Source organism: Mytilus edulis, chromosome 6, assembly GCF_963676685.1.
Source record: "Mytilus edulis chromosome 6, xbMytEdul2.2, whole genome shotgun sequence".
NCBI classification, from domain to species: Eukaryota; Metazoa; Mollusca; class Bivalvia; order Mytilida; family Mytilidae; genus Mytilus; species Mytilus edulis.
Genome location: NC_092349.1, coordinates 3,939,342 through 3,948,083, shown reverse-complemented (window position 1 = coordinate 3,948,083; position 8,742 = coordinate 3,939,342). Strand labels below are relative to the sequence as shown.

Below are 8,742 nucleotides of genomic sequence, written 5' to 3'. Positions count from 1 at the left end.
ATATACAAATTTACCATAGTACAATAATACAATTACGGGATGCTTCGTTGTTTTTAAATAATATCATTGGGGTTTTTTCAACGGGTATTCGATATTTCTATGTAAATCAACTATGCTGCTACTTTTGGCCGATTTCTTCCTTAAAACGCATGTGGCAGTTTTCATACAGGACTTTATAGACAAGAATCACGTTTCTATAATCTTTTAATTTTTTTGTGGTTTGTATGCAGTCTCGTTTACGGCTATAGAATATATGTGTGGCAGATTGCCACTAAATAAAATGTTCAAATTGTCCATGTTATAATCGCGCTTTCTTAATGTGGTAATTTTTATAAATTTCCTGTTTTACAAATTTTGAATTATTCGAAAAACTAAGTATTTTCTTATTCCAGGCATATATTACCTTAGCCGTATTTGGTACAACATTTTGGAATTTTGGATCCTCAATGCTCTTCAACTTCGTACTTGTTTGGCTTTATAAATAATTATATGAGCGTCTCTGATGAGTCTTGTGTAGACGAAACGCGCGTCTGGCGTACTAAATTATAATCCTGGTACCTTGGATAACTATCTTATCCTCTATGGTCTTCGAAAACTAGTAACAAACCGATACGTGCCGCTAGAAGTACAGATCGTACCATAATACTTCTGGGGCACCTTAGTTCACCAGTATTTAAAAAAAAAATAAGTATTTTGGCTTAAGTTTTCATTGCTATTGTCTATACATTTTGTCCTCTGTTCTTTTCAATTGTCTGTGTAGTTTCTACGGTTAAAGTATTGTTTTTAATTTGTTCTGATTCCCGTGTTATCATTTCAATCTTTCCAATTCGGTCAAGTTAAGTTTTGGAGAACGAAAAAGTCTATGGGAAACGTGATGATTTCAATTTTCAAAGTTGTTAACTTTCTATTTGCAGCAGTACCATTCAAGCTGTCCAGTTCCAACGTATTGCGTTTACACATTATATATCATACGACGTTGCACTCGCTAGAAAGATGAACGACTGAAACCCCGATCATACAAAAGTTTCACGGTTTACATCATGACGTAGTTGACCGATACGACGTGTCTGTGTTCTAACTAGTTAGCGACATGTTTTAAAATTCTAAGATCTTGAGATACCCAAATAGTCGTCTGATGTATTATGTAATCATTGCATTGCGTTAGATGATTATCCCGTCGGCGCACAGTGTTTCGCTCAAGTTGCAGTTTGTGTTTGTTTCTTTAATTTGTATCGTCTTGGTCGATTGATGAGATTTGAGCCACTGTTGTCTTAATTTCTATATTTCATGTATATATATATATATGTGTGCATATTAAACAAAGGACACAGATGTATTCATGAAAATATTGTGTTTTTGGTGATGGTGATGAGCTTGAAGATGTTACTTTACTTAACACTCTTGCTGCTTACAATTATCTCTATCTATAATGAACTTGGCCCAGTAGTTACAGTGGAAAATATTTTGAACAAATAACAAAACTTATGAAAATTGTTAAAAATTACCTATAAAGGGTAATTACTCCTTAAGGAGTCAATTGACCATTTTGGTCATGTTGACCTCTTTTAGGTCTTACTTTGCTGTACGTTACTGCTGTTTACAGTTGATCTCTTATCTATAATAATATTCAAGATAATAACCAAAAGCTGCAAAATTTTCTTAAAATAACAAATTCAGGGACAGCAACCCACCAACGGATGACCTGAATGGTCTTAAAATTTCAGGACAGATATATCTTGGACATAATAAATAATGTCATCTTGTCAGTTTGCTCTAAATGCTTTGGTTTCAGAGATATCAGCCAAAAATTACATTTTACCCTATGTATTATTTATAGATATGTCGGCCATTTTGGTTTGCTGGCGGGGTCAATGGAATCAATTTTCAAACTAGATACCCTAATGATGATTGTAAACAAGTTTGGTTAAATTTGTTTTAGTAGTTTAAGAGAAGAATATTTTTGTAAAAGATTACAAAAATTTACGAAAAACTGTTAAAAATCTACTGTAAAGGGCAATAACTCCTTTAGTGATCAATTGACCATTTTGGTCATGTTGACTTACTTGAAGTTCTTACTTTGATGAACATTATTGCGGTTTGCAGTTTATCTCTATCTATAATAATATGCAAGACAATAACCAAAAACGGCAAAACTTCCTTATAAAAACAAATAATTAATTCAAGGGCAGAAGCAACCTAACAACGGATTGTCCGATTGATCTGAAAATGTCAGGGCAGATAGATCTTAACTCAATAAACAATTTTACTCCCCGACAGATTTGCTCTAAATGCTTTAATGGTTTCAGAGATATAAGCTAAAATCTACATTTTACCCCCATGTTCTATTTTTAGTCATGGAGGCCATCTTGGTTGGTTGGCCGGGTCACCGGATACATTTTTTAAACTAAATACCCAAATGCTGAATTTGACCAAGTTTGGTTAAATTTGGCCAAATAGTTTCAAAGGAGACGATTTTTGTAAAAGTAAACGACGACGGACGACGGACAAGCTCGGGCCAGGTGAGCTAATAAGGGGTAAACCTCCTGTTTTCTATTTTGACTTACGCAAAACAAACTGTTTTCAGAATAATATAATTCATTATCATGGTACTGATAATAGTATTAAAAAAATACAAAAATGATATTAAATAAGATCAAAAGATAATTTCATATATGAATCATACTAAAATGTAGAGAAATGATTATTAGAGGACATAATTTTATCATTGTGTATACATGTAAAATCAAAATATATTCTAAGGTATAACATGTATTCCAGTAAAAATAACAATGCGATACATTAATTAAATACTGTTCATAATAAACACGACAACAAAAAAATTGTGTTTATTATTACTTTCAGTTTATGTACATAACTTATCAATTCTAAAAATAACAACGGTGTTTTCCATACCTTTATTTTTATTGAATATTATTTTTGGTCTGATGACTTTAATAGATCCCCGGAACTTTAAATAAATACAAATGGCGACAAAGCGATTGAACAAGGTAAGTCCTTAATTACACAGTAAACAGGTAAACAAAACACCTTTTTGATATCAGTATAATGTGTATCTATTCACACGCAAACAGACAAAACATAAAACTACAAATTAGATAAACCAGAAGTTACAATTTATCCAATATCATATAAAATGAAGTAAAGAGTTATGAAATAATACATTAATTTGGATATATCTGTAGATTCACACTAGATGCAAATACAGACCTACCATAATTATATAACAACAAACAATTGTCATAGTTTTGGGGAATGTCTTTATTCATTTATTTCAATGTAACTATTAAAGCCAGGAAGAAAATACTTCAAATAAATATATACCATGTAAACATCCAATACAACGCATGCGTTATTGATTAAACTTCCTGAATTCCTATGTAAACTTATTTACGGCCTTTAATAACGTGTTTATTCGATGCAAACACTAAATAAGCTTTATTTAAAGAGTAACTGGTGTAATTAATATGTCAGTCATTTTCAAAAATGTATTTTATGTAAGCTGGTAGCATCTGTGTCATGTGTATGCTTTGAAAAGAACATGATATCATGGATACGGACTATCATATAAACACATTACACAGAACATGTGTGAGTTCGTGGTCTAGTGGTTAAGACCGGTGGCTACAGTGCTGAAGGTCCCGAGTTCGATTCTCACTCGGGGTGCTAAAAATATCAGTACATCAGAAGGGTAATTTTCACCCTCTCACACACATCTCTGGTACCCAGACCGGAATTTAAACTGGAATGGGTACTTTGGGGGCCTCGGTTGGTCAAAGTTGTCCCCTACTTTGACCTGGAGATCAATCTTCTGATATCTCTCTGGTTTGTCTGTTTCCACCGAGTGGCCCGGTGGTTCTCTCCGAGTACTTCGGCTTCCTCCATCATAATAACAGTGTTCCCGGTGTCCTACACGCTCCCTTGGGCGGTGTTGGGTGGGAATGAAGTAAAGAGTTATGAAATAATACATTAATTTGGATATACTAAATGCTGTAAATAATACATCAATCTGGTGGTGGGATAATATTGTAAAGGACACATCTCCATTAATCCTTAGGGAGTGTACATGGATCCGCTGTACCCTTGCAGTCAATCAAGGGGTGCGTCTACATTGGCGGAATCTCAAAGTACATATACATTACTGATTTTAAGAGTTATCTTCCGTATAAACCAAGATCTGATCTAGTACCCTTTGATAATCAAATTCAAATCGCACAATGAACAGAAACAGTCTGCTGTGATGTCTCTTTGCAACGACTGTAGAGTAGGTAAGACTGGATATGTCACTTGTGTTCAATTTTTGAAAAGTCATTAAAATAGATGTAGACGAAAAATGTGTTTGATAGCTAGAGAAATGATAAACTATACAAACAAAATCGCAATATATATTAGTGTTTTTTTTTAACTTGCATTGTTGCTATTCCAGGACTGTATCAAATTTAAATATTGATAAACTTGCTTTGCATAACATGACGTGTAATTTTGCTTTTCAGGAACTTAAAGAACTTGCTGGAAATCCTAGTCCAGGTTGTTCGGCGGGCCCTATAAATGATGACAGTAAGCAATCGAATAAAATAAATGATAAGATACTAGTATACTAGAAGATGCCCGCTAAATCGCGATACCGGCAACTGCATGGGCAAGTGTTGTAACAAAGAGTGTGTACACAGCAAAGACAAATGTTCGTTTGTAATCGTCGATTCAGTCTTGTTTTGCTGAAAAAAAATCGTAAATTTCAAATAATATCATCTCTTAGTCAAAACATTGGGCAGTGGGAGGAGTGTGTTTTACACATAAAAAGGGGGAGGGTTATAACTAGTCGTTCTCTGTCTGTTTGTAATCGGCAATCCCTTCGTTTTTTGCAATAATTCTTTAGTTTCACCTTTTAGTCAAAGCATTAGGCAGGGGGTTTACATAGAATAAGGGGGAAGGGTACGGACGTCGGGTGCCCGTGTTTAAACATAAAAAGGGGAGGATCATTCCGACACATGATTCAACGCTCAATTTCATTTTTGCACCCGAGTATAAAAGATGGAAACGTTTAATTTAGCAAAATGATACATTTACAATACAATATGTACAATACAGGATCTTTATATGCCTAACTGTTCCATTTTCTATCCTTTTTCTAATTTTCACTTGGATTTCTCGGGCAGTACGTCGACTGTGCATGTGCGAAAGCATATAAGACATGGATCGATAAAGTTCTGTCTCCGAATTTGACGTTTTCTGTGGAAAAAAAGAGTGTTTCAAAGACAAATTACGAAAGTACAAAACACTACATTTATACGTCACATCACAAACATTTCCGACTTTGTATGGTGTAAGAGGAGTTAGGGCTAATCGTAATCAGCCTCTTCCTTTAGTAGTTGTAGATAATATATACTAGTATACACAACCATGTATCACAATCACTGCTGGTGATCCGATGGGTAAATCTGTTGTAGAGTTGTCACTGGTTCATACGCACTTATAAATTAATTATTTCTGTGACTGAATCTTGGATTTATTTGAAGGATCCTTAACAATAGATATACTAGTATATATATATATATATTTCAGCTGATCTGTAACAATTCCATCTTCATGCCTTATATATTATGTACTGCATATTACGACGCTAGATTAAAACTGACGAGGAAAGGTAACACCCGGCCACCGAAAGCTTTAAATTTGTGAAGCCAAGGTGGTCGAGGGGTCTAGCGCGTCGGATACAGTGCAGGCGATATCTCAGTAGCATAAGTTCGAATCCCGGCGAGGGATGAACAAAAAATTTGCAAAAAAGTTAATTTACAGATCTAACATTTTTCGGCTTTTAGACGAATTATATATTATATTCAGAGGGTAAAGTTGCTTATTTCAGTTGAACATATCATACATCTTTTTTCTTCAATGTATATCCTTCATACACAAAATAATCAAAATATATGGCATCATTTAGAGGTTAAAACAACTTGCATACGTTATTATAATGGACGTATTTTGAAACACAAAAGATAAGAATAAAAACTATATATAGCAGACAAAAATAAACTGTTTCCTTTATCTTTTAGTGTTCAATTGGGAGGGCAGGATACAGGGACCAGTAAGTATAGACTTCTAGAATACTAAAATTACGAGGTCCAATTTGTCAGCCGTCATCACGTAAAAACGACGAATCACAGAATTCAACTTGACTAATATAGTACAAAGGTGTAGATTAAAAATTACACCACTCCAGGCCCTTTTGTTTTCCACGTAATTAATATTGCCAATAATTAAGAAGTTCCGGGTCGAGTCCGCTACCCATACCAATAGTATATTCACCTGTTACCTATTACCTCACCTGTACGTTCCGCATCTGACAGGCGCACCACCAAACGTTGTATTCAGGACTAATATGCTATATACACGGGTCATAACCACAGGCTTGACACTACTAAATTGTCAAATTGTTACCTATTGTAGTATTTTAATCAATAAGACTTTCTAAGATAACAATACGAATACTAAAAATCTGGACTAAAAATAAGGCGTATCTATATATAGGTACAGTTTTCAATTTGTTAGTGGGCATGACGTAAAACAGCAAAGCAAAGAATTCAACTTTATTTATAACTTATATAGGACAATGCTGTTGATTAAAAAATACTCCATTCCAGGACCTTTTGTTTTCAAAATAATTGATATTACCAATAACTGATAAGTTCCAGTTCAACGGGTTCAAACAGAAAGACTTGAAAGCAGAGGAAACCTGTGTATCTTATAATCGACATGACTTTATCAGATGACAATACTAATACTAAAATAAGGCTTGCGCATAGTTGTATACTTTAATTCAGTCACGGGCCCGTGATATCACGGGTGTGTTCTAGTTGTGTTTAAAGATGGGGTTACAGAATTGAGATTAGCTAACAAATACTACAGAATACTGGTAAAAAACTATTTAAAAACATCTTTGCTATTTTTTTTTCACATTTTAAGCATCAAGACAGCGTCACTAAAGGCAACTGTTCGAACTCACCTATAAGGTCTGCATTGTACTCGGTAAAAAATGTTATATTGGTAGTCAGTTTTTTATTACAGAAAGATTTCTGGAAACCTGATGACTGTTCTGCGTGTATTGTTTTCTGTTTATTAAAGTGTCTACCTTATCAAAAATATAGTGTATAAACATAAAAAGTTCCTGTCAATTTTCCTTGAAGGAGTTGGGCGAAGGAGTAGGACCAATTTTCATAGAAGGAGTAGGGCGATAGAGTAGGACCATTTTTTCTAGGAGTAGGGTCAAGGAGCAGAATAATTTTACCCTGTATCTGTTTCCTATCAGTTTCAAAATCTAACAAATTGTCGAATTGTACTTGATAATGTGTCGTTTCAGGATGGAACTCCTTATGCTGGAGGATTATTTTACTTGCGGTTGACGATTCCCAGTGATTATCCTTTAAAACCACCAAAGGTTAGTAGTCTGTGTATTCTATAATTGTTATCTTGCAGAGTTAGTCTAGGATCCTGACATAATATCCTCAATACCGTAAGTGGACTTCCGATTTTAGTATTATAGTGAATTGAAGCTTGCAAGCAAAATTGAAAATATTTCATCAGGATTCCATGTCACTTGTAGAGTATACTTTGTATGAGGTCAATATGATAGAAAGAAAGATCCCGCCTTGCAGTCTTAAAACTTTCAAGCACGATTATTGTACTCAGACTCAGAAATTAACCAATCAAAATACTGCATGTTGTATAACCTAGAACCCCGGTGTTCACGATTCACTTACATACAGTAGACTCAGATCAAAGTAAACCAGACAAAAAAGTGAAAAATTTTGCTGCATTCTTTGTACCAACAGCGCACTCCGCCTTTAGTGTTACAATTTACTTGTACTGTGATATTTATAAATTGTTAACTAAGTTGCGTTTTAAGTAAATTTTTATAGTCAAAGGTAATATTATTTTTTTATTATGTTTCTATAATTTGCAGGTAAAATTTACAACAAAGATTTACCATCCAAACATAAGTGGAAGTTCAGGTGAAATATGTTTAGGTGTACTTAAGTCAAATTGGGCGCCATCTTTAGACATACGTAAACGTAAGATATAGCTTTAAGTTTCAACCAATATGTCAGGTAGAATGGTGTTAATGAGAAATTAGAATAGGCTGTATGATTGCCATTCACTATATTCAAAAAGACCAAGGACCTCATTGTACAACAGCTTAGTCCGAGATTTCTCTAACGACCAACGGCTGTTTTGCCAGAAAATTTGGGCCAACGGCCCCAGCTTGTCTAGCAAAACAGCCGTTGGACGTCACAGCATTCTCGACTAACAACAGTCTAATAGGTTTCAATTATCTGCAATGCATATATGAGTGTCTTAATAGGGTTTACAGAATTGAGATCATAAGGGGGGGGGGGGGGGGGTGGGGGGGGGGGGGGGGGAATACAGAATACTTGGCAAACAAAAGAACATAGTAAAGTTGACTTTAAATTATAGAATAAAAATAATGGGGTTTCTTTGTATTGTAATACAAAAAGTGTGGACACAGATGAGTGAGAATTGTATGATGAAAATATGGCAGTGTTTTCTGACAAAAACAGTTTCTATGATTTTCTGTGTCAAATTGCTCCACTGTGACATTCCTCTTGAATATCAGACCAGTACTAAACATCTAATCTTAAAACTAAAAAAAAAGTTAATGACAAGTGGACATATTGGTTTCAAAAACGACATATACAAGAGTAGTCC

At 34.4% G+C, this 8,742-nt stretch overlaps 1 protein-coding gene across 1 annotated transcript in view; it reads left to right on the top strand.

Annotated features, from left to right (window-relative positions):
- Window positions 1-2,890: 2,890 nt before the first annotated feature.
- The window catches only part of LOC139526980 (ubiquitin-conjugating enzyme E2 D3-like), a gene marked incomplete in the record, with an annotated part of 6,328 nt that continues 476 nt past the window's right edge, over window positions 2,891-8,742 (top strand). Inside the window, 5 exon segments of the mRNA XM_071322180.1 lie at window positions 2,891-3,008; window positions 4,512-4,575; window positions 6,072-6,103; window positions 7,376-7,453; window positions 7,979-8,035. Coding sequence (XP_071178281.1) covers window positions 2,985-3,008; window positions 4,512-4,575; window positions 6,072-6,103; window positions 7,376-7,453; window positions 7,979-8,035 — 255 coding nt within the window.